General features: G+C 44.3%; 1 protein-coding gene across 12 annotated transcripts in view; it reads left to right on the forward strand.

Moving 5' to 3' along the window:
• Positions 1-26,180, forward strand: part of FRYL (FRY like transcription coactivator) — a 389,109-nt gene that overhangs the window by 152,917 nt on the left and 210,012 nt on the right. For all 12 annotated transcript variants that reach the window (XM_075930454.1, XM_075930453.1, XM_075930452.1 and 9 more), the window contains one exon: positions 12,816-12,869. In XM_075930454.1, the coding sequence (XP_075786569.1) occupies positions 12,816-12,869 (54 nt within the window). The remainder of the gene's footprint in view (positions 1-12,815; positions 12,870-26,180) is intronic.

Below are 26,180 nucleotides of genomic sequence, written 5' to 3' on the forward strand. Positions count from 1 at the left end.
TTACAGAATAAAGAAGTAAAGTGGTAAAATCTAGGTATAATTCAAACACGCAAGCAGTAGTTAACATATAAAATCCTCTTTTGGTGAAGTAGATAACTTTCATAACAATTCTCTAAGTCTAGTAAACTCAAGATGCATACAACTGAAATTCTAAAAAAGTCTGGTTTACTGGTAATTGAAATATTTCCTATTTTTACTGATGGTTTAGTTACTCACAAGCAGAAATGAATATAGCTTTCTGGTATATTAAACACATTTTCTTGATTTTGTAATATGTTGGGGCATCTCTGCCAGATGACCTCTTAGGAAATGAAACATTTGTGTATCTTTAAATGTATTGCTATGATTTGTAGAATTTGAAAATATTCTGGCGGTGGGAAATAACGTTCTCATTTTCATACTATTAGTCCTAAATAGGCCATTGTTTTCCCCTTTGAGTATACAAATACAGACACATGGGTCTGGAAGGGACTTGAAGAAGTCTTTGTGTCCATCCCCCTGAAAGTAGATTAAATATACAGAGATGATCTCTGACAAGTGTCTGTCTAACCTGTGCTTAAAAACCTCTAGTGATGATGATTCCACAACCTGTACTAGTGAGCTCTCATTAATTTATCTACATCTTAACGTGTGATACCTGAAACCAGACAAAATACTTCAGCTGAGGCCTCACCAGTGCTGAGTAGAGCTGAACAATTACCTCTTGTGTCTTAAATACAATGCTCTTATGACATAGTAGAGTGTCATTTGCCTTCTTCATAACAGCCTCATGCTTTTGACTCCTTCAGTTTGTGATCCACTATAACCCTTGGATCCTTTTCTGCGGTACTACTACCTGCCCACTTATTATCCATTTTGTGTTTATGTATTTGTTTTCCTTATGTGTAGTGCTTTGCTGAGTTTCATCTTATTGATTTCAGACCATATCTCTGATTTATCGAGATCACTTTGAATTCTAATCTTATCCTCCAAAGTGCTTGTAACTACTCTTATGTTAGTGTTCTCTACAAATTTTGCAGTCATATTTTTCACTCCGTCATCCAAGTAAGTAATGTTGGGAAAAGGCATGTTGAGAGGCTTAACTTCTCACAGAATTGGAGTGGTTTTGAATTGGGATACTTCTTTAGACATAGTTTTGAGGAAAGATACTGTTTGGCTCTTAAAAGATTGAATCAACTATTAATATATATGATTGAGATGATTTATCATCTTGTAGTTTTAAATGCACCTTGAGTTTGATAGGTACCATTTTATTTCATTTTATAAGGCAAATTAATATATAAAATTTAATGCTATTTATTTGTAATTCCAAGTTTTCATGTAAAGTTCTCAGGAAAACTCAGATTGAAGTCAATGAACTGAAGCTAACCAGGCAGTCCCAGTGAGCTTAGTGGTAGTTTTTCATTTGTTTGTGGATAAGGACTGTGAGATTTAGTCCATACTCTACTATATTATTGCAAAACTGAATTTTACAAAAGTTATAACAACCCAACTGCCAATTTATTTTCCTCTTTCACACAAATAGACATTCTTCTTTGTGGACCCATGTGCATTCGTACATGTGTCTTTTTGGCTCTTAGTGTTGAGCTCAGGAACCTCCAACAAAAGTGTGTCTTTTGAGGCTGTATGATAGATCTTACTCACACCAGTGTTCAGCTTGTGAGCCAATTTAAGGGAGAACAGGATCTGATTGCTTCAATTTCTTTACCACCACAAAGAGCATTAGAGAGTTGTGATATGTCTGCCTCTGAGAATCTGGGTGCACTACCTTATTTTAGACAGCTCAGTTCATTTAATCCTTTATAGTTATTTTAGCTAGTACAGGTTGAACCTCTCTAGTCCAGCACTCTGGTCTGGCAACATCTGAGAGTCTGGCATGATTTTAGTTAGCTAGATGTCCTCTTATCATGGACGTAGCCGAGTTTCCTGTGGTCACATAAAGTTTGTTTACAGTCATCAGTCCTGGTGCTCAGTGTTCTTTGATGTTTATTTAGCTCTAATTTATCCCTAAATGTGTTATAACTGTAATATCCAACACGCTAGCCCCAGCTATGTGTGGCTAGTTCACTATCACAACTGCTTGGATACCACGATCTTATAAGATCCCAGAAAGCAGTGGAAATGTTGGTAATGCTGCTGGACAATGTTGACCTCCCATAATTCCTCAGATTCTTTAGTTCAGCACCAGTCAGGTCCCGAGGGTGCCAGACTAGAGAGGCTCAACCTGTACTAGTGACTTTTTTATTTTTAAATTGCCAGAACCCTCCCCAGGAACTTAGAATATTTGTCTTGGATCTGCACCGATAACTGAAGCCAGTGGTTTCAGGAAGTCGTTTATTTGTCCAGTAGTTTGTTTGGAGCAACATATTTATCTTTGCAGTGTGGTGTACCTTGATCTGCTGCTCATTCAAGCTTTAGATTATTAGGAATGTCATGCAAACCTTTGTGCTTACCTTTGCTATGAGATACTGAAGGCTTCATTTTCGCCATTGCAAGGGCTCTGAACAGTGCTCAAAATTACCCAGTTGGTTTTTTCACCCAGTACAGTTAAGTGGAAAAACCTTTGCAGCCAGCACATTCTTCAGAAAGGATTCTAATACCTGCATCTTCAGAATCTTGAACTTGGTTGACAACTGTCAGTTGTATCAAATATTATCAGATGTCTTTGGCATAGACAATGTTGATGCCATTTATACTTGTTCAACAGACTGGAAATAGGTTTACTGGTAGATGAAATATCATCTATACAAACTCCCATTGTTGTTCCTGAAATGCTTCTTGATACGGTGCAACCTGCTGTGAAAAGGCAGAAAAGAAAGTGCATTTTTCTGGTTTTGTGGGAGTTCCAAATAAGAAGCACTGATATATCTCTTGGGGCTTGATGCTTGAAGAGCTGGAACCATTTGCATAAGTTTCATTGGCACTGCAACTGTTGTGTATGCAGTCAGATTCAGTGGAGCCAGACTCAGTTCCTGATTTAAGATTCCTGCTTCTCCAGTTCACTTGTCATCCTCCAGGCTGGCACTCTCTCCAGCTACTTCAACACTGAGCTTCTCATTCAGAAGGCTACACCAGTTAGACTGTGTTTTGGAGGCCACTCAAGTCATCACTGATGTCAACCTCTGCACTCCGATCTCATAGAGGGTTTGACTTCAAGTCTCTTGGCACTGAAGGATATTTTTCATGATCCCTTGAAACTATTATCATGGCCTATAAAGAGCCCTTGAGGATTTGGATAAGTCAGCATAATCAAAACCTAGATCTTCCTCTCTTCACTTTTCTTGTGGCTGTGGTCCAACCCATGTGGCTCTGCCCACAGTGACACCACTATTAGCACTTTAACTATAGACTTTAATCTCAAGGCAACAAACACAAACTTTTTCATTTGACATTGGTCAATATGAATATCCTACTGGGAGGGTCCTGTGCCATATCATCAGATGATAATCTCAGTTCTGCAATGGTTTCACCTCTGGATGAATTCCCAACATTCTTTAGAAAGAAAAAACATTTGTCAGGTTCTGAGCATATGTATATTGCCAGCTACCAAGTGGTGATAATGTGCTATCAAAATGCCCTTTGGACACCATGATCCTCATTCAGGATTAGGGATGTAATATGTTACCCCAAATTTCACCAGAGATCACCTCAGGGTTACATTCATATGGATTTATTAAATGAGGAATTAACAGTCCACTACAGGGTTAAACTCAAGGGGTGCGTCTAGACTGGCAAAAACTTGCCAGTTGTCTACACTGGCCGCTTGAATTTGTGCAAGACCACTGACGTTCTAGTATAAGAATTCAGTGCTTCTTGCGCAAATACTTTGACGCTCCCGCTCAGGGATAAGCCCACAAGAATACTTGTGCAAGAGGGCCAGTGTAGACAGGCACCTTAATTTTTTGTGCAAGAAAGCCCGATAGCTAAAATGGCCGTCGGAGCTTTCTTGCGCAAAAGCGTGTTTATACTGGGCATGGATGCTTTTGCACAAAAGCACTTTTTGCACAAAAGCATCCGTGCCAATCTAGACACTCTTTTGCGGAAATACTTTTAACAGAAAAACTTTTCCGTTAAAAGTATTTCCGCAAAATCATGCCAGTCTAGACGCAGCCAAGGGGTATGTCTACACTTGGCCCCTAGTTCGGACTGGGAGGCAAATGAAGCATACCGAAGTTGCTAATGATGCGCGGGATTTAAATATCCCGTGTTTGATTAGCATATTCGCAGCAGGTCATCATTTTAAAATGCTGGTCACCCAATTTAACTTGCCACATGTAGACGCAGTAGTCTGATCCAAAACCCTTTCCTCGAATTAACTGTTACTCCTCTTAGCAACTTCGGCAAGCTTCATTTGCCTCCCTAGTCTGAACTAGGGGGCAAGTGTAGACATACCCAAGGGGATTGAGCAGTCATTGAATGCCATTATAAAGTTAAACTAATGGGCTGTGTCTAGACTGGCCAGTTTTTCTGGAAAATCAGCCGCTTTTCCGGAAAAACTTGCCAGCGGTCTACACTGGCCGCTTGAATTTCCACAAAAGCACTGACTTCCTGCTGTAAGAAATCAGTGCTTCTTGTGGAAATACTATTCTGCTCCCGTTTGGGCAAAAGTCCTTTTTGCGCAAAGCTTTTGCGTAAAAGGGCCAGTGTAGACAGCTCAGATTTGTTTTCCGCAAAAAAGCCCCGATCGCGAAAACGACGATCGGGGCTTTTTTGCGGAAAAGTGCGTCTAGATTGGCACGGACGCTTTTCCGCAAAAAGTGCTTTTGCGGAAAAGCGTCCGTGCCAATCTAGATGCTCTGTTCTGAAAATGCTTTTAAAGGAAAACTTTTCTATTAAAAGCATTTGCGGAAAATCATGCCAGTCTAGATGTAGCCAAGGGGTTTGAGCTGTCTCTCACCCACACAAACACATACATTCATTAGTCCATTTACACACACATTCATACATGCCCTCAGGCACTCACACACTTACATAGGCAAAAGGTTGTAGAGCAAGCCAAGGCATATTGACTCTGGGGCTACGTCTACACTGGCCCCTTTTTCGGAAGGGGTATGCTAATTTTCAACTTCAGAATAGGGAAATCCGCGGGGGATTTAAATATCCCCCGCGGGATTTAAATAAAGATGTCCGCTGCTTTTTTCCCGGCTTGGGGAAAAGCCGGAAAAAAGCGTCTAGACTGGCCCGATCCTCCGGAATAAAGCCCTATTCCGGAGGATCTCTTATTCCTACTTCAGAGTTAGCTGTGCAATCACATTTCCTGCCTACTTTCTCTTCTTCCACATAGTTGTATAAAAATTTTGGATTCTGCAGCTCAGAAAGAATGGAGTTGGCTTGACTCTCTCACGTTGCAATCCCTTATGCTGACTTTACTAAAGAATGCCCGTGCAGCTATATTGGATATGGTTTAGATGGAATTTCTGCAAGTTCAATGTTTGCTGTACGAGTTCCAAAATGGGAATGAACAGGGCAAGCCTCAAAGAACAAAAGTTACTAGTAAGTAACCTTTCCCTAGACACGATTTGTAGTAATCTCCATTTAATTCTGAAACTGAATATTTTAAAGACTTCTTCTCTCCTTCGTTGGTGCCCCCAGGCTCTGACTTCCCTTTACTTGGGAACTGAAAAAAAGTTGTCTGCATTTTTCTGTAGAATTGTTAGAATTTGTACATTTTTGATGTGGCTATAAGTTGAGCTCTGTAAATCATTTGCTAAAAAAAATACTTATAAATTGTAGAGGTATCTTATTAAAATTTCAAGTTTCAACTTCGATTTGAGAAGTTATATTGAATTAATCCCAACCTCAGCAGTTTATCTATCTATATATTTTAGGAAATATGCACCTGTCTGTCAGTTGGCTTGTTCAAGAACTCCTCCTAAATAAGAACTAGGACCACCGAATTTAGTATGCCACTTCTTCTTGTCATAACTTAAAGCAGGGTCAGTGGGATATGCATGGAATGCTATTGTTTCATATCGAACTAAAAGTGAGAGACATGAGAGCAAGGACAGTTATACTTACCCATGGCCGTAGATGGCAGCAAGCATGGGAAGAATGACCAGAGGGGCTGCAAGTGTAAGCTGGCAGAACCCACCATCCTAGCCTGCCCTGGCAAACAACTGTTGGATGCTATGCAGTCCCCGCAACTCTGGACTGGGCCTGGGAAGTGCCAGCAGGAGACCTGCATTCCCCTGCTCTCCTTCCTCCTTCCCTGGCTAGAAGTCAGCAGGTAGCATGCACACGCTCCCTCCCCTCTGCCCTCGGGAGAAGCTGGTGGGTGGGGTGCATGGCCTCCAAGGTTCCCCATAAGCTGTGCAGCAGCACATACCGCAGCTGCTTAATCAGCCCCCAAATCTTCTCGTATAGTATATTTGAACAAATATTGGAACCTTCGCTGGCCAGTCAGATGTTGCCTTTTGTAATACATATTCAGTAAATGTTTCATCATCTCTGATATTAAAAACATATCTTGGTTACTGGAGTCCCAGTTTAATGACTGTTCTTGACGACCTTTTGTAATACAGCAAATAGTCTGGTAGCACTTTAAAGATTAACAAAACAAGTAGATGGTATCATGAGTTTTCTAGGGCACAGCCCACTTCTTCAGACTGGTCATCCGAAGAAGTGGGCTGTGCCCATGAAAGCTCATGATACCATCTACATATTTTGTTAGTCTTTAAAGTGCTACCAGACTATTTGTTGTTTTTTAAGTTTTTCCTGTTACAGATTAACTTGGCTACCTACCCCTCTGAAAATTTTGTTATACAATAACTGATGCTGACCTATGTAGTGCTTTTATTTAATTTGTCCTTTTTGCCTATCAAATATAGTAATGCATAACCTTGCACATGTGAAGCATTAGTGACTGTTACATAAACTGAAGTTTCTGTAAACCTCCTGTCTTTAAACTCTTTCAGGTGCTTTTAGTAAGATACAAAAGTAACACTAGCATAGTCAGTGAAAAATCGACTAGTGGACTAAATCATAATTCCTGATTTCAATAGAAACTTCTGATTATTTCATTGAGAATTTTATGAGCTACATAAGCCTTCAGGATTTGGCCTACAATTTTTAATATTCATTTTTGGACTTAATTCAGGGTTTTTTTTTTTCATTTTTAAAAAGGGGATTCAGGCGGCCCCATATATAGAATACTTTCCTAGTGCTCTTACTATATTTTGCTCACTCAGAGCCACCAAGATGCTCAAATGTTAAAACTGAATAAACATAAGAGCTTATTAGTATAACTCTTGTCCTCCTTTACCCCCAGTTCTCCTAACTATTAGTTAGCAGTGTCATCTACAACGAAAGTGTAAATTCTTCAGATGACTTGTTCTGTAAAATGTCATATCTTCCTTTTGGGTACTGTAAAAATACTGTATTTTTTTAGCAAAGGAGTGGGGAAAAGTAAATAAACAAATAGTGTTGTAACCTTTCTGAAGTAAACAATCCAAAGAAATTGTATACTAGATAGATAAGTACCAGCTTTGATTATTATAATCAGGGCTCGACAAATGCGCTTGCCTGTGGCGAGTAGATTTTATCAGCTGGCGAGTGCAGGGGCGGACTGGCCCGGTGGGCAGTTGTGATGGGCTGGCCAAAGCCTGCACTATGGCCAGCGTGGCCCTATCCGATCCGCCGGCCAGGCGGAGGAGTGGAGCACTGCCGGGAAGGGGGAAGCACAGTGATTCTCAGCGCTGGGCTGCCTGTATGCAGCTCCGGCGCGAGGAGGCGGGATGGCGGCAGACGCCAGGGCGCTGACGTGACATGGCTCTGCTGATTTTAAAGGACGGCAGCAGCTCGGCTCTGGCTGCGTGGACCCTGGAGCGGTCTGCGGCGCAGCCAGGCCCCGCCCCGCCGGCTCCAGTCCTGCCATGGCCCCAACCCCCTTGCCGGTGAGAGGCCGCTCCCGGCCGACCACCCGGCTCACTGCATCTGCCCCACACCACTTTGTCTCTGTGCCGCCCGTTCCCCATGCCTCCCCTGCACCCTGCTCCCCTGTACCCCGGACGCTCTGCTCTCCCTCTTCCCTGTGACTCTTTGGCTCTGCACCACCCTTGTAACCTCCCCTCCGATCCCTGCCACCAATTCTGTGCTGCCCCTTCCCTGCACTGCCCTTAGACCCCGATCCCTCTGCCCCTCCCATTCCCCACGTCCCATTCCCCATGCCTCACCGCACCTTGCACCCTGCGTCCCTCTGGCTCTGTGCCTGCCATTCCCCATGCCACCCCTGTACCCCCCCACACTGTTCCCTGCACCCCTCTGGCTCTGTGCTGTCCCTGCACCCTGTTTCCCCTGTGGGTCGGGAGTGATGGGTGCTTGTCCATAGGGAGGGGCTGGACAGGGCAGGGAAAAGGCTGCTGTGACCCAGCAGGGAGTGAAAGGGGGAGTTCACTGAAGCGCCTTTGCCTTTATGGAAAAAAACAAATGAAAATGCTATTTGCTATTTATAGGGCTAAAAGGCCGGGACAAAAATGAAAACAAACCAAAAAAAACCCATTGCAAAATGCAAATGTGTAAAAGACAACAAAAAAAGGGGGGGGGGACAAAATTTTTTTGCTTGGGGCAGCAAGAAACCTAGAGCTGGCCCTGGGGGAGGGGAAGGGGCTGGGCTGAGCTGCATTGGACTGTGGGGAGGGGAAAATATTTGGGGAAGGGGCTTGTGCTGAGGGGAGGGGAGGGGAGGTGGTCAGGAGAAGAAGAGGAAGAAAGGGGAAGGCACCAAGGGACAGGGTGAAGGAGAGACAAATGCCAGGGGGCCAAATGCAGACAATAAGGTAAAGGGCAGGAGGGGAGGTGTCAGTGGGAGGGGAGACAGGGTGATTTTGGGAGAGGAGAGAGTAAGGGCACTGGGGGCTAGGGGGGAGAGGGGGAGGTGCTGGGAGAAGGCTAGAAAGAAGGGGTGGGCATGAGGAAGGCAGGGATGGAGCAAGTCATGTGTGAGGGCACAGGGGCATGAGGGGAATGGGGGCAGAGGGTGGTGAGGGGGTGGGCATCAGGGAAAAAGAGAGCAAAGCGGGCAGGGACAGTGAGGGAAGGGGGAGGCACCAGGAGGGTGCAGGTACCAAGGGATTCTGGGGGTGAAGCAGAAGGGCAGACACCTGCAGGAGAGGGACCATCACCAGAGGAGAGAGGCAGGGGAGGTGTTAGGACAGGGGATGAGGATCAGATCAGAGTAGGGCTACTGGAGAAGTGGGCACAGGGGGGAGAGAAGGGCTGGTGGAGGGGGGCAGGACTCAGGAAGGCTGAGGGCAGTGAGAGGGGCAGGGGAGGACAGCAGGGGAGTGTGAGGGGTTGCGGGGCAGCAGGCACCAGGGGAGCTGATGGAGCAAGCGGAGGAGACATGGCAGCAGAGGGAAAAGGTAGAGGTTTATAAGATATTTATTAATAACTTAGTAATTACTGTTCTTATTCTTATTAGGAATTTATGCTATTAAAAACACTTTTTTGGGGGGAGGGTGGTGAGTCCCTTTTTTGTCTGGCGAGTAGGGTTTTCCAGAATTTGTCGAGCCCTGATTATAATCATGATTTTATATTGCACTTTTAAAAGTAGTTGTGTGTGTGTGTGTGTGTGTGTGTGTGTGTGTGTGTGTGTGTGTGTGTGTGTGTGTGTGTGTGTGTGTTGGGGAGGCGGGGGGCAATATTCTGCATTTGTAATTTTTTTTGGTGGCCCTGATATGAAAAAAGTACTGAATCAGGAAAATACTATAGCTCTGCATTGTCTAAGTGTAAAATATGTGTGCATTTTATCTGCCAAAAAGAAATAACTGTTGGGGCATGTAATAAATACCATACTCATAAAGATATGTTATCACAGTGAATTGTTTAGAACACGTGAAAATATAATGTTCATTAATGAAAGAGAGGCGATACCAGACTCATCCTGGGAAAGGTACCCCCAGCTTTGTATAAGACTATTGTTTGTTTGCATCACACTCACCAAGCAATCCAAATCACACTGTATCAGTGACTTGTCGTTTGTAAGCTTTATCAGTGGTGATTTTGTTCTCTTCCAGTTTAATAGTATAAAGCCAAGAAATGCTCCCCACAGGACCACACATCTGTCCAATTATAATTTTCTGATTACAGTTACATTTTGAAACCCATTAGCTACTATTTTGTCCACTTAATGTGTGGCATGTTAATTATATGTCTAGTTTTTAATCAAAATGTTATGCAGTACCAAGTCAACACATGATAGAAATCTAACTATGTAACATCTACACTGTTTCCTTTATCAACAAAATGTATAATCTCCTCAAACAAGATCAGGTTAGTTTGACAGAGTCTGTTTTCCCATGCATTGAGCTTGTGGTTCCCAATGGCTGGGAATTCTTTTCTTCTTCTTTTCTACCAGTTAAATTAGGAGGTTGAATTTCTTTTTCCTTTTTCCTTTTTCCTTTTTCCTTTTCTTTTCTTTTCTTTTCTTTTCTTTTCTTTTCTTTTCTTTTCTTTTCTTTTCTTTTCTTTTCTTTTCTTTTCTTTTCTTTTCTTTTCTTTTCTTTTCTTTTCTTTTCTTTTCTTTTCTTTTCTTTTCTTTTTCTCTCTCCCTGTTATCTATCCTACTATGTAATTAGTGGAACTGTACTCCTTTTTCCATCAGGCTAGTGGTGTTGACTTTCTGTTCATTTGTTGTGACAGTCACCCACTTATGTCCATTAGTATGGAATCTTGCTTTGGTCTGGAATATTAACAAGTAGATCAGGGCCTACAGAATAATGCTGCGCTAAGGAATTAATGGCTGTTTCTTTATTGGTTAGACATTGTGGGAAGAGTCTTAAAGTTGTATTTTTGGTATCATGAGTTTGGTTAATCTTGAAGATCGTAAATCATACACAGTAGCATAATACTCAGAAGTATTTTAAATGGGTACTTTTGTTCTCATTTTGAACTATTTTCCTTTAATATTTATTATATCATTTTATCATTAATACATTTTCACAAGTCATTAACTTTATGATTGTTTATCATGAGGTACTGATACAAACTCATAACTGTAGTCTAATATTATTGTATTTTTCCTTTTCAAGGCTATCTCAAATGTAATCACCATTATCATTATCATGTTACTATTATGTCTCTGGCACTTGGGGCAGTGATGAAGCTCTTCCACTCCTGTTTGTTTCTGGCAAGTCTTTCAGTGGTTTCACAGCTGTGCCCCAAGTTTTTCAGCTTGCCTTGCACTGCTCTTCATCATGTTGTTTTGGGGCAGTCTCATTTTTGCTGCTTGCCTTTGTCCATCTTATTGCTACTCAGGGAATGGAATCAGTTTCCATCCAAAGTACATGGCTAATCCATCTCCAAGCCTCTTTACAGTGATGGTGCTTTGATCCTTTTGGCTGCATTGTATCTAGAGATCTTAGTTTGAGATTATTCTGGGCCAAAAGATAGGGAGGTTTTTTCTGAGGCAGGTTGAATATAATGAAGACAGTTTTGACATTCCATATTATCTCATTTCTCAGAAGTCTTCACTATAAAGTAATGTTGAAAGTAGGCAGCTCTGATAAATCTTGAGTTTAATTTGGTATTGTATTTTGATTATTTGTAGACTATATTTAAGCTCCTGAAAATGTTTCTGGGTTTATTGATTTTGTTTTGGATGTCCTGGCTTCTTCCACTGACCTGACTGATGAAGCTGCCCAAATATGTGAATGTTTCTATGTTGGTGAGAACATAATCCTCTATCCATACTGGTGATGGTGAGGCAATATTAAAGGTCATGATACTTGTCTTATTGTGGTTGATTTTCAGTCCAGCTTGCTGGCTCAATGCATTGAGATCTCAAATGAAAGTGTACTTATAACAGGCATCATAATTTAATTTTACAGGTTCAACTTCTCTAATCTGGCACCCTCACAACCTGACTAATGCTGAACCAGAGAATTTGCAGAACTATAGGAGGTCAATATTGTAGAGAGAGGATCTTATTTTTATTTCACTGAAATGAATAAATGGAACAGCGGTTGCAATGCTGCTTAATAATATATGACTGTACTGATACACCTTATATAAGCTTACACCTAGCTAAAGCTCTCTTCATAACAAAGTGTTAGTGTTGTTACACAACTTTACTGTACTGGCACAAGGAAATAAGTAGATAAAGAAAAAATATTTGATGCTTAGCAACATTACCAGCACTTACACTGCTTGCTGGTCTCTTAGAAGACAATAAGGCATAATTTAGAGCTAAATAGCAGCACAAACTACTGAGAGTCAGGACTGGTGGCTGTAAACAAACTTCATGGGTCTGCAGGAAACTTGGCAACATCCATGATAAGCAGACAACTGACTAACTAAAATCGTGCCAGACCATAAATGATGCCAGACCAGAGTGTGCTGGACTAGAGATGTTTGATTTGTATAGCAATTTTTTTCTTCATTGCAGTAGGGATGCAAAAAGTATCTCTCTCATATGATCATTAATATGCTGCACTTAGGAGAGCTGGATGGGGTTTCCTTAGAAGTCAAGTTTTCACTCAACATCAGCTATCCAGATGGAGCAGCATGACATTCATCTTTCTTCAGTCTCTGGTGAAGAAAAAGACCTCTATAGCTTCTGGAATTCAGAAATTCCAGGTTTTGTGATTGATAGGGTATAGTGCCACAACTGAGCCACCAAAATAGCTTGTTCATCTCTGATCTCTTCCAGCTGGAAATGTAACTAGTATTCAGACTGTATGCCCATTTACATTTTCATAAAATAGGTATAAAAACCTGGAATCAACCTATGTTACATCACATTTGCTTGTTTAACTTGTTGCAAGTTTTGAACTAATTGCATCTTTCACACTTTATAATGATTTTCATTCTGTTTCTAGGAAAAGCTCTTATCAAGATCTCTTCAAAGAGGTGAAGATCTTCAATTTGACCAGGTACGAAACACTTTCATTTAAGGTACTACATTGTCTGTCTGTTTTTATCAGGGTTTATGGAATTAATATGTCCTCTGTTTGCACAGAAAAACAATTCTACTGTTCAGATGATAAACCAATACAATAACATTCTAAGTTAATGTTAACTAATTACCTGAGATAAGAGAGTCTGATTTTTGTTACCTATTCTGAGAGGAGATATAATATACTCATAGATAAATCTGAATATAATAAATCCAATCTAGAATATAGAAATGAGACCAGGAGCTGAAAGATATAGGTTATATCTTCTAGCTTTGTCACAGATTTCATATAAACTTGGGCAGTTCATTTTAATATTCCTAAGTTTCTCCATCCCTAATGCAATGATAATTTCAGTGATTTTTTTTTGTAAGACTGAATATCTATAAGATACTTTAGATCATTGAGAGAAAGGCACAATATTAATTTGAAGTATTGTCTAATCCAGGGCTTCTCAACTTTGGAAGCTCTGGGAGCCACAATGATACAGCACATGCTGTTGGCCACAACTTAAATGTGGTTGCTTATACATGGAAATATATAAGCCTCTTCCCGACTTACGAACCTGTTACGGACCAAGCAATTGGTCGTAACTCAGTTCGTAAGTCGGACCCCATAGAGTTGTACGCAACTGCGCTGTTCGTAAGCGCGGATCGCGTTTGTAACTCGGGGTCCGCCATTTACGACAGCTTCAGTTGTAACTGCAAATGGTCGTAAGTCAACTGTTTGCAACTCGGGGACCAGCTGTATATGCAAATAGCTTCTTTCACACTGATGGGCTTTAAGCCATGGCGCCAGGCCCAAATGTGGCCATTGTGAGCCAGTCAGCACCTCTTAGGCTCTGTCCACAAGACTAAGCAGCAAGCTTCCCACAATGTCCCGGCACTCCTGGCACCTCCTCCCTGAGGGTTAGAAATGCTGACACACTGTATCCGTCTGTTCCAGCCAGCTGGTCCGCTTGCATCTTTCAGTGCTCACCCTGTCTGGGACATGCCTCGCTGTTGTGGAGTGTGTTCCCAGTGGAGGCCATGTTCAAAGGATCCCATCCATGGGCCACATGTTGAGCCCTGTGTAAACCAAACCACACCATGGGCTGCAAACGAGCCATGTGTTGAGTAGCCATGGTCTAATGTGTTTAATTTTAGGATTTTCAATAGTGCTCTTTATGGTATTCTCTATTGCCCCATTGTGTTTCATTTATTTTAATGCACTATGAGTAGTTCATTGAGTTAAGTGCTTGTGTAAGTCTCTGCAGGATTGGGGTCTTAGTGCTTATCTATATATTGAGGTTGCAGGATTGTTATTCAATTAGTGAATTATTAGAATGTCTGAGTCTGTGAAGTGATGAAAAAAGAATTAAAGAAAAAACCTCTTTCAAAGAAAGGAAGCTCTCAGATCCTTGCAGTTTGCAAGCTGCTCTTTTCCTCCATTTTTACCCTCTCTCCAGTCAGCCTTTTGGTGATTTAGCCCCTCCTCAATCTCCTACTTTATTTACTATTCTGTTTCCTTCATCTATGTATAGCCTCCTTCTATAGTCCCTTTCCTCATGCTGAGTCCAGCTTCCCACTCCAACATAGTGCTGTTCTGACCTGAAAAGATCTGGAAGGGTAGACTCCCATAGTTCTCTTTCCCTATCATTTCAACTCACAATCTCCCTTCTTTCTCCAGCTGGAATGTTTACTAAAGATGTTAAGAAGCAGGTAATTAACTAATCATGTAGTTGATACAATTTGAATCGATTACACAATTAGTTGATATGGTAAGGTGCTCTTCCCCAGCTTGTGCTGTCCAGGATCTATTCCCGCTGCAACTCTGCAGTTTAAATGTAGTAGGAGCCTGGTGCGCAGACAGCCCAGCTCCTCCTACATTTAAACTTCAGAGTCACAGGAGGGGTAGGTCCCAGACCGGCACAAGCTAGTATAGAGTTGGGGCCACTGTGGCTTTGCATTTTAAATGTAGTAAGAGCCAGGTGTCTCTCACTACATTTAAAATGCAGAGCTGCTGCAGTCCTGGATAGGTGGAAGCTAGGACTGCTCAGTCTTGGCTCTCGCTGGGTCCATAAGCCCCCCCACTGCAGCTCTGCATTTTAAAATGTAGCAAGAACCAAGGTTTGCTATAAGCTGCACATCTACCCGCAGCCTTTTCTGAGACCCATGCAGGCTACTCACCCTCCAGACACTCACCAGTGCTCGACCCACCCCGCTTGACTCAAGAGCTGATATCTCTGCTCCCTCCCCTATCTGAAATGGAGGTGGAACAACCAGTTGTACCAGAGGTTCAGCAACCTGAGATATCGCCCACTGACCAGTCGTCTTCCTCGCCAGATGAGGCAGTCATCCCAAGGGATACCTCTCCCCCCGATGATCTCAGGCAGTTCCGAGACCTTTTTAAAAGAGTCGCAGTGTCCCAGGAGATTCAGCTTACTGAAATAAAGCAACATTGTCTTCTCAAGAATCTTCAGACATCTGAGAGCGCCAAACTTGCCATCCCACTTGATGAGGCCATACTGGAAGTTGCCAATGAACTATAGCAATCTCCAGTGTCTGCACTCCCAACAAATAAAAGGGCTGATAAGAAATGCTTCGTCCCACCTAAAGGGTTGGAGTTTCTATTTACACACCTGCATCCTAACTCATTAGTTGTTGACACGGCACAAGAAAGAGTAAAGGCCCCCCCAATACAGAAATCAGACGACAGACAAGGACGCAAAAAGACTAGATTTATTTGGGAGGAAAGTTTACACATCATCGACCCTTCTCCTTCGGATAGCCAATTACCTCGCACACTTATCAAACCATAATTCCGATAATTATACCAAACTCACTATACTGATGGAGTCCTTGCCCGAGTCCAAAAGGTCCATCTTAAAGTCTATTATTCAAGAGGGCTACGCTTCCACCAGAGCCAGCTTGCAAAGAGCAATGGACGTAGCGGACACGGCAGTACGAGTGACGGCCATGGCAGTTGTGATGCAGAGGGCTTCGTACCTCCAGGCCACCGCCAAGGACCTGCAAGTGAAAGTAGAGGATTTACCATTTGAGAGACAATCTTTTTGCTGAAAAGACTGACACGGTTCTGCACTCAAGTAAGGATTTTAGATCGACTCTCAGAACTCTAGGGATGTACACCCTACCCTTCAGGAGAAGGCGCTACACTCCTTTCCAGAGGCACTATGATTACACCCATACCAGGTAGCAGTGGCAGCAGCAACACCGCTCCTTCAACCAATCACGCCAACGTCACCAGCCTCCCAGATGCCGTAACCAGAATAATTGCCCACAAACACAATCCAATCCGAAGCAGCAGGTTTGACTGCTTGGTTGAGAGCATGCAACCAGTGTTACCAATCTACCCATCAGTCATGAGTACCTCTTTGTTTCACCATCGCTTGCGCCCATTCTACCACCAGTGTGCAGATATTATCAATGACAAATGGGTATTGGAGATAATCCAATTCGGTTATGCCATGCCATTCCTATACATCTCTCCCACAACTCCACCAAACCCGTCCCTCTTCAGGGACCCCTCTCACGAAGATCTACTGTGCGCCAAGATCAACCATCTACTAGAAATTGGTGCGGTGGAAAGGGTGCCCGATCATTTCAAAGGGAAAGGCTTTTATTCCCATTACTTCCTAGTACAGGAGAAAACGGGGATGCAGACCTAAATTGGATCTCAGACAGTTAAACAAATATCTCTGAAAACAGTGTTTCAAGATGTTAACCCTGGCATCGATAATCCCATCCCTGGACCAGAACGACTGGTTTGCTGCTCTTGACCTACAGGATGCATATTTCTACATTACAGTTCATCCAGCACACAGACGGTTCCTCTGCTTCACTGTTGGTGAAGACCACTTCCAAATCCGTGTCCTACCATTTGGACTCTCCACTTCCCCCAGAGTGTTTACGAAAACGCTCTCAGTAGTGGCTGCTCACCTGCAACACAAGGGGATTGTTATATTCCCTTATCTAAATGACTGCCTTATAAAAGGTCTAACCTCCTTGCAAGTATTCATGATGCTCAACATCACCCGACAAACTTTCCAGTCCTTAGGCCTATTCGTGAACAAGGACAAATCCACTGTACAACCTACCCAGGACTTGGAGTTTATTGGAGCGTGACTAGACTCCATTGTAGCAAAAGCATTCCTACCCTTGGCCAGATTTCATTCAATCCAAATATTGATAGATAACTTCCGAGCCAAATGCATGGTACGGTGCTCACAGCTCCCAAGCTTATGGGCCATATGGCCGCTACAACTTTCGTAGTCCCTCATTCCAGACTACATTTCCACGCTCTACAACATTGATTGGGCACTGTTCACAACCACACCACTTGAGATGTACACAGAATAGTGAGTGTTCTACCCAAGGTCATCGCCTCCCTAGAGTGATGGACCATAGACAAGCATTTGCTGTCAGGCATGCTCTTCCTCCAACCACTACCGTGATATCAGATTACTATAGATGCTTCCCTCATGGGTTGGGGCACACACATGGGTGGAGTCTCTATACAGGGCCACTGGGCACCCCACGAGACACTGCTTCATATAAACCTTCTGGAGCTCAGGGCCGTCACCAATGCTTGAAAACATTTCCGCAATCAAATATGCAACTACACAGTAAAAATCCTAACAGACAATGTAGCAATGATGTATTACATGAATTGCCAGGGAGGTGCACGTTCACGATCCATATGTGAAGAGGCGGTCTGACTCTGGAATTAGCGCATCACCGACAACATCGCTCTTGTGGTATCATACTTACCTGGCATCAACAACACAACAGTGGACTCCCTCAGCAGGAACTTCATGTCAGATCCCGAATGGGAGCTTCACCATGGAGTCCTCCATTCCCTCTTTTGCTGATGGGGGACACTACTTATCGACCTCTTTGTGACCTAAACAACAGGAAATGTTGCTGCTATTGTTCCAGAGCAGGACTTGGTCGCCACTACCTGGCAGATGCACTTCTTATCAGCTGAAAGGGTCCCCTGATATACGCCTCCCCGCCCCCCCCCCCACCACTCATTCCAAGAGTTCTTCAGAAGGTCAAGATGGACTGGGCCACAATCATATTGGTAGCTCCAACATGGGTGAGGCAACACTGGTTCCCGCTCCTCCTACAACTGTCCTGGTATCCTCCATACCAGTTACCACTGCTCCCGGATCTAGTCACTCAGGACCATGGTCGCCTTCTGCACCCACAGCTTCTCACACTGCACCTCACAGCATGGTACCTAGATGGCCAAATGCTGCCAAAATGTTATGATCAGATAATGTAAAAGATGTCCTGATAGTAGGCGACAAAATACAAGAAATACTTACCTCGCAAATTGGAGATTTCCCACTTGGTGCTCCAAACACTGCATCGACCCTCACAGTACTCCTATCCACAATATACTGGACTACATAATGGAGCTGAAACAAACAGGATTGGCCTTAGCATCACTTAGAGTACATCTCGTGACAATGGCAACTTTTTGACAACCAATTGAGGGATATTCCATATTTGCTCACCCCCTCACAAAGAGGTTCCTCAAGGGGCTAACTAATTTGAGCCCCCTTCCCTTTGGACGCCTCCCGCACTATGGAATTTGGACCTAGTTTTATGAACTCTCACAGCTCCATCTTTCGAGCCATTAGCCACAATACTTCTCCAGCTCTTAACCAAGAAGTTGGTGTTTCTACTTGCCATCACCTCTGCCTGCAGAGCCAGCGAGCTATTGACATTGGTGGTACCCCCATACACCATTTTCCAGAAGGACTGTCATCTTTAGACATCACCCAGACTTCATCCCTAAGGTCTGCTTCAAATTTCACGTCAACGAGCCTGTTATACTGCCCTCATACTACCCCAAGACCCATGCTTCCCCTCATGAAGCAGCCCTTCATACTCTAGATGTACGCAGGGCTCTAGCTTTCTATATAGACCGCACTAAACCTTTTAGAAAGACAGACCGGCTCCTCCTTTCTCTGGCAGAAAGGTCAAGGGGAAAATCCATTTCATCTAAAAGAATAGCTAACATAATTGTATCCTGCATAACCCAGTACTACACCATACGGGAAATACCACTCCCTGAATGCCCTAGAGCCCAGTCCACTACAGCCATATCAGCTTCCACTGCCTTTGAGAGGTGTTTCCCTTGAAGATATTTGTAGGGCAGCCATGTGGGCTTCCCATCACACCTTCATAAAACACTACGCCATCCAGCGTAAATGACTGCCTGATAATTCCGTGGCAGCCGCAGTCCTTTCATCTGCCAATGAATAAGGGGCTCCGAATCCCACCTACCTTTGTATGGTGGGATACTGCTGTGCAGACACCTACAGTGGAGCACCCAAAGGGACATCACTCAAAGAAGAAAGCAAAATTACTCACCTTGCTGCAGAAACTGTTGTTCTTCGAGATGTGTGTCCCCGTGGATGCTCCACTACCCACCCACCTCCCCACTTTGGAGTCTATGTCCCTCTGTTTTCCAGATCCTTAGGCGGGTTCAAGGAACTGTCTGGAACCTCACCAAGTGGTGCGAAAGAGCGCAAGCGCTGTGAGACACTCTCCGCGCATGTGCAGTCCGGCCAACGACTGAAGCGAAAATCTCCGTACTGCGGCGCTGGGGCAAGCCCAGCACCTACAATGGAGCACCCAGGGGGACACACTTCTCAAAGAATGATAGTTACTGCACCAAGGTGAGTAACTTCGCCTTCTTTACTGCCTGCACAGAACTGCAGTCTTCCACAGAAGAGACCACCTCAAAGGGACTTTTCCCAGGACATGCCTTGTTCTCCAGGATTCAAAAAGTGCAAATCCTGTAAGGTCTCCATTTCTATTTCAGATGGACATTCTCAGCGTGTCCACTGCCTCAGTCAACAACACAATACACAGCAGTGGAAACACTGCTTGAAATTGACCAGCAGGACAAGGAAAGCCAGAGAGCTTCATCTTAAAATGATGCAGCTAGAGAGAGACTCAAGAGCTTCACTTGAATATGGTAAAATGCTCCCCACACTCATGTTTCCTAGGGAGGCTCAGGCTAGCGGGGAAACCTCCCCCTCAAGCCTAGGGATCAAGACAGGGCTCAAACGCCCAAGAAGAGGTCCTGCTCCTCAGTGAGTTCTGACTTCCCACTGAAGAAGCACTCTGCAAGTAACAAGACTGTCTCCATGCCCATTGTGGCTAAGGCACCGGAGAAACAGATGGGGAATTGGACCAGTGCTCACAAAAGCCAGTCCAACCTTCTCCCCTTAAGCCGAGTGTGGAGCCAAAGCAGAGGAGCTCCATGCTGGTACCGGCAAAGCTGCCATCAGCAGTACCACCGAATGTGCTGTCAGTGGCACCATGTGATGGACCGGGCTGGGTCTGGGCATAGCCGAGGGCGTCCGCTCAGGGTGACTCGCTCAAATTCGCGGCTCCTTACAGCCCCCAGACTGGAGACTTTCCCAAATAGGCCACAAACCAGTCCCACGGAGTGCTTCAGCTGCCTGTCTGGCCAGCCAGAAGCCTCACAAGCAAAACCCCTCCGACACTCCAGCTCTCTCCGTGCCCCAAACAACCCCAGGCCTAACACACTGATGAGGGGTTTTAGAACCCACTCTCACCTACCCTGAATGGGTTCTTCTGGTCCCAAGAAACCAGCCACAGTTCCCAGGTCAATTTACACTCTGAATCTTACCTACAAACCATGCTGAGCCAGTCCTTTAGAATCTAAAAATCTAAAGGTTTATTACTAAAAGAAAGAAAAGCATGAGAGTAAGGTTGTTAAAGTATCATACATTACATGCATTGAATCTCCCAGTTCTCGATGCAGGCTTGCAGCAGAGATGTTATAACTGGTGGCTTAAAAGTCCTTAGTGTACACCCTATGTCAGGATGGGTCCACATTTCTTTCCGGCTCGTGATTCCCTGCGAGGCCGCATCTGGGGTCAGGTACAGATCTGAAGACAAAATGGAGCATGCCACATGGGACTTTTCATATCTCCTTCCTGGTCTCCTCTTGGCTGCAGCAGGTCACCTGGCCAGTGGCCTATCCCTGTGTTTCCTGCTGGTAGCCCTTAGGTATCAGTCACCATTCTTGAGGTGTGTCCTTGCCCTATAGAGGGCTATTGTTCTATGGAGACTTGCTCATTAGCATGTCCATAGGCTGAGCTTCTTCGCCCATTGCTCAACCACATACAGAGAAACATTCAGTATCCACATAGACATTATACAATTACATGAATAGCATATATAGAATCAGAAGAAAGTAAGCTTTCATTTGACACCTCACATGGCCCCCTTTGTACCAACTTTTGGGGTAAACCCCCCCCCCCCCATGAGTGCAGAAGTGATCTGGCTGCTCCCCTCAAAATCCAGTAACGTGACACACCACCACAGCCCTGTAATCAGCAGTGCTCAAGCTGCCATCAGCAGCATTGACTGGAGCGTGGTCAGTGCCACCTGGGGAAGTGCTGACAGCGGCATCAGAGAGAGCGCTTTCGGTGCCGACATCTAATGCCACAGTGCAAGTAGTTAGAGTTGGCACCAACTAAGTGCACAAATGTGCACAAGAAGCATGTGGCACTGTCTCCAATCTCATTACCAGCACTGACAACTCATATAGCCCTGGGGCACATACTGCTTCCCCCACCACATATGCCTCAGTTTACCTCAGCAGCAGAGCTGATGGTGGCATCAGGACCAGGGATGCCACTATTTGGCACATATGGCACCCCAAATACCTCAAGGTTTAGTCTCTTTTTGACATCTGACTTGGCGCCCCCGCTACTGAGCAATGATGATGATAGGCCTAAACAAAGGAGTACTGCCAGAACCTTGTCACCCAAACTATTTAAAAAAAAAAAAAAAAGGGCTATAGTGGCAACAGCCTCAATTGCTCCCACCACCCATGCCACCCAATTGGCCATACCAGGACTGTGAGTGGCTTATAGACTTTAACAATTCCAGATCCTGCAGGTTCTTCAACCCCAGGTCCTCCCGAGGCAATCCCCTGATCATTCTAGCTTCTCAGACAAAGAGGAGGAAATGGATGTCACAGGTGCAGAGAGAACAATGGACTCACCACCAACTGAGCACCTTCCATCCTTGTCACTCAGACACAATCATGCCCCCACTACCCAATGCAGGGGATGATTTCCAGTCCTTGCAGGAACTTTTTAAGAGTCTGACAGTCACTCAGGCATAGTTGACAGCAATATGTCCAGTTACTCAGCAGAAGCTCATGAATATCTTGCACGCCTCGCCACAGGCTATGGTAGCAATCTCTACGAACAAAGCACTCATGGACCCTGCCAAAATCCTGTGGCAGATGCCATCAGTAGTCCCATCCATTGGCAAAAGATCCAATTGCAAATTCTTTGTAGCCCCCAAAAATGCGCAATTCATATTCTTGCACCCCACACCGAATTCTTTAATGGTTGAAGCAGCCAACCAAAAGGGCAAGCAGTAGGCCATGCACACAGGCCCACAAGGACTGGAAGCGCCTGGATGTCATGGGTAGAAAAGCCTACTCATCCACTAGCCTCCAACTCAGAATCACAAACTACGTGGCACTCCTTGCAAAGTACACATACCTCATATTCAATCAGCTGTCAACCTTCATTACAAATCTTTCTGATAACAAAAAAGAACAATACAATGTGAACATGAAGGAAGTGTCACTGATCACCAGAACAGAACAGCCCTACAAGCCACACTAGATTTAGTGGACACGGCTTCAAGGTCCTTAGCCTCAGCAATCGTCATGAGGTGTGCTTCGTGGCTCCAGTTGTCCAGCTTCCTAAGGGAGGTATGATCTATGGTGGAAGATCTACTGTTTGAGGGCACAAAGCTGTTAGATAAATCCACCAATGCCTCCCTCCATATACTGAAGGACTCAAGACCCACTCTGAAGACCTTAGGCATACATGTACCTATGAATAAGAAGAAAAAGGGAAGATCTTTCACACAGAGCTATAAACCAGCCCCGTTTAATCAACAGCCAAGGCATTATGACTACAGGTGTCGACCCAGACAGAACAGATACAAGCAAACCTCTGACAAATCCTGTACACCATTTGGCAGCAGAGTTGCTGCATTTTATGCAGCATTGTGGACCATCACCACAGACACATGGGTGTTATTGCATCCCATTTTACTACCACTCCCCATCACCAACCCAACCCAACCCCCCATCCCTCTTCAGGGACCCCTTTCATATGAACATGTGCTCGTACAAGAGGCACAGCACCTCCTACAACTAGAGGCTATAGAAGAGGTCCCACCAAAACACAGGGGGAAGGGGTTCTACTCCTACTACTTCTGACCATCAAGAAGTCAGGGGTGGAGACTGATTTTAGATGTCTGAAAACTCAATAGATTTGTTCGTTATCAAAGTTAAAGATGGTAACCCTAGTCACCATCATTTCTGCCTTGGAGAAGGGATATTGGCTGTCCACCCTTGACCTCCGGGCGCGTACTTTCATATCACAATACATCCGTCTTACAGACGATTCCTGAGGTTTACTATAAGAAACCTACACTTCCAATACAAAGTGTTGCCCTTTGGGCGCTCTATAGCCCCAAGGGTCTTCTCGAAAGTCTTGGCAGTGGTGGCTGCCAACATAAGGAAAGCGGGCATCACCGTATTCCCGTACCTCGATTACTGTTTAATAAAGGGCTCCATGGCATGTGACACAGAGCAGGCAGTAGCAACCACCAGAGCATTGTTCCACTCTCTGGGCCTACAGATCAATTTGAAGAAGTGTGCTCATCCCCAACCAAGAGCATGGAGTTCATAGAAGCACACTTAAACTGAACGAAAGTGATAGCATCATTACCTTAACATAGGTTTGCAGCTATCAAGGACCTGGTGTTTCTTGCAGAAACCAGTCCATCCATAATGGTAAGACAATGCCTACAATTACTGGGACACATGGCAGCAGCCACGTTTGTGGTACCACATGGTTGGCTGCACATGAGACCATTACAGACCAGCCTAAGGACAGTGTACAGGTCACACGTACTCCATATAAAGACACCTTGCGATGCTAAACAAAATAAAGCCCACGTTCAGATAGTGGACACTACATCACAACTTGTGCAGCTGGGTGCCCTTGCAGCGGCTACCTGCAACTATAACAATCTCTACAGACGCCTCATTAAGAGGCTTGGGAGCTCATCTGGGCAAACATGTCATAAAAGCCCAACGGCACAGGGATAAGGCCGACAAACATAAATATACTTGAACTAAGAGAGGTCCACAATGCCTATGTTCACTTCCAGCCTATACTTCAAAACAAAACAGTCCAAATATTAACAGACAACAGAACAACGATGTACTACATCAATCAACAAGGGGAAGCGTGATCTTATCACTTGTCCGGAAGCTGTAAAACTGTGGGAGCAGTGCATCCCAAAGAACATAACACTCATAGCTACCTACCTTCCAGGCAAGGACAGCATCCTCGCAGATAGTCTCAGCAGAGACTTCTCTCACAATCACGAGTGGAAAATTGACCCCACAAAACTGAACCGTCTATTCCAGAAATGGGGGTCTTCCTCAATAGACTTATTTGCCACCCACAAAAACAAGAGGTTCCTTTACTATTGCTCGAGACGGGGCATAGGACCCTGATCCTTTGGGGATGACTTCAGCATAAAATGGGAAGCACCCCTCCTGTATGCATTCCCAGTGTTCCACTGATCCAGCACACAATCCTGAAAATCAGGCAGGACAAAGCAAAAGTCATACTGGGCTCCAGGTGGCCCAGACAGACTTGATACCCTTATCTACTGCAGATGAGTGTTCGTTCACCATACGGTCTCCCACCAGTCCAATCTCTGCTGACACAGCAGAATGGCCAGAGGCACCACCCAGATGTGCACACACTCCATATCCATGCATGCATGGTGGTTGGCTGATGCCTTCGGGGGCGGAATATCCCAAGGAAGTGCAGCAAATCCTCGTGGACTACTGCAGGCCTACAACTAGAAAAACATACAATCTGAAATGGCACTGCTTCAAAGTATGGTGATTCGAGCACAACTGCACTCCAATTGAGGCAGGAGTTTCTTAGATACTTACTTACCTGCTAGAACTACACAAAATAGGACTATCAGTAAGCTCAATTAGGGTACACCTTGCCGCCACAGTGAAATTACACCCTCCAATACAGAGTTATTCAGTCTTTTATCTACTCATCCATCAAGAAATTCCTCCAGGGCCTACAAAATACGTTCCTACCACAATGAGACCCAATTCCTGAAAAGAGTATCTAAATGGATCTCAGGCTGTATACAGCTAGCCTGTACCATATTTGACAAAGAACCTCCAACAACCATAAGGGCTCACTCTGAGAGCAATGGCAATAACAACAGCCTTCCTAAGAGGAATATCAAGAGAGGACATTTGCAAAGCTGCCACAGAAAGGAACAGTTCACACATTCACACAGCATTATGCAATACAAGCGTTTGCGGACATGGACACATGCTTTGACCAAACTGTTCTCGCAGTTACTGAGTCAGCACTGCTGAAGCGCCCACCACCAACACTGCTTTGTAGTCACCTAGGGTGGAGCACTCACAGGGACGCTCCTGGAGGGAAAAGGAAAGGTTACTGACCCTGTGCAGTAACAGGTTTTTCAAGATGGTTGTCCCCAGGGATGTTCCACTACCCACCCTCCTCCCCTCAGCTTCGAATTCAACTACTTTCGGGTTAGAGGAAGAACTGAGGCGGTTGGCTGTGTGCGCAGAATGACTGTTCCAAGTGTTGCATGCCAGCGCTCCACGTGCACAGCCAACCAGAGGGGCAGTACTATCAGAAGTCTGCCGACCATTGACGCAGTGGTGCTGGTGCACCTAGGGTGGAGCACCCACTAGGACAACCATCTCAAAGAACTCCCGTTACTGCACAGAATGAGTAACCTTCCCATCTTTGCAAAGTACTAAATTGAAGTTGACCTTGTTTAAAAACTGTAAATACTGAAGCATGTTTTATAGAATAGAACATTAACTACAATATTTAAAAAATAATAAATAAATATATTAATTTGCCTTGATTTTTAAAAATGCATTGCTTCAATATCATGATGACTTTAATGCATCATTTTCTTTCTAAATCTTAGTGTAATTGTCCTAATACACCTTAAGGGTGTTATCTTCAAATATTGATAGAAATGTAGCCGTGTTAGTCTGGGGTAGTTGAAGCAAAATGCAGGACAATGTAGCACTTTAAAGACTAACAAGATGGTTTATTAGATGATGAGCTTTCGTGGGAAGTGGGTCTGGCCCACGAAAGCTCATCATCTAATA

The sequence above is a fragment of the Pelodiscus sinensis genome, chromosome 5 (genome assembly GCF_049634645.1).
Source record: "Pelodiscus sinensis isolate JC-2024 chromosome 5, ASM4963464v1, whole genome shotgun sequence".
In the NCBI taxonomy this organism is placed as follows: domain Eukaryota; kingdom Metazoa; phylum Chordata; order Testudines; family Trionychidae; genus Pelodiscus; species Pelodiscus sinensis.